We start from the raw sequence: 428 nt of genomic DNA, 5'->3' as shown, positions 1-428 counted from the left end.
CTGGACCCCCCGCCCCCTGTCACCAAGAAGCGGACACCACGTGCCCTGAAGACCCCACAGGACATGCTCATTGCACCACAACCAGTGGGGACCACCCCAAGAAGCAGCATGGAGGAGCCCCCTGAACCACCCACAGCCCACCCTGACCCCTCAGGGGAGCAGCCGGCGATGAGGGACCCATCCCCTCCAGAATGCCCTGGGGTCCCCAGCACGATGGGCACCCCAGATCCCAGTGGGGACCAGCCCACTGGTGCTCTCCCTGTGCCTGACCTCATCCATAAGGGCAACCTGGAAAGCCAGTGGCGAGCAGGCGAGAGGGCCACTGAGACCTCACCCTGCACAGAGAAACCCTCCCAGAGACCAGGGCTGGAGCATGAGCCGCTGGGGAGCACAGGGCGGCTGGAGGCATGTACCCCTGGCTGGGAGGG

At 66.1% G+C, this 428-nt stretch overlaps 1 protein-coding gene across 1 annotated transcript in view; it reads left to right on the top strand.

Annotated features, from left to right (window-relative positions):
- LOC104403635 (chromosome unknown open reading frame, human C1orf226) overlaps positions 1 to 84 on the top strand; it is a gene marked incomplete at both ends in the record, with an annotated part of 351 nt that extends 267 nt beyond the window's left edge. Inside the window, one exon of the mRNA XM_010011855.1 lies at positions 3 to 84. Within this exon, the coding sequence (XP_010010157.1) occupies positions 3 to 84 (82 nt within the window). The remainder of the gene's footprint in view (positions 1 to 2) is intronic.
- Between the last annotated feature and the right edge of the window lie 344 nt (positions 85 to 428).

The sequence above is a fragment of the Nestor notabilis genome, unplaced genomic scaffold (assembly GCF_000696875.1).
Source record: "Nestor notabilis isolate BGI_N333 unplaced genomic scaffold, ASM69687v1 scaffold30493, whole genome shotgun sequence".
NCBI classification, from domain to species: Eukaryota; Metazoa; Chordata; class Aves; order Psittaciformes; family Psittacidae; genus Nestor; species Nestor notabilis.
This window is presented reverse-complemented; position numbering and strand designations above follow the sequence as displayed.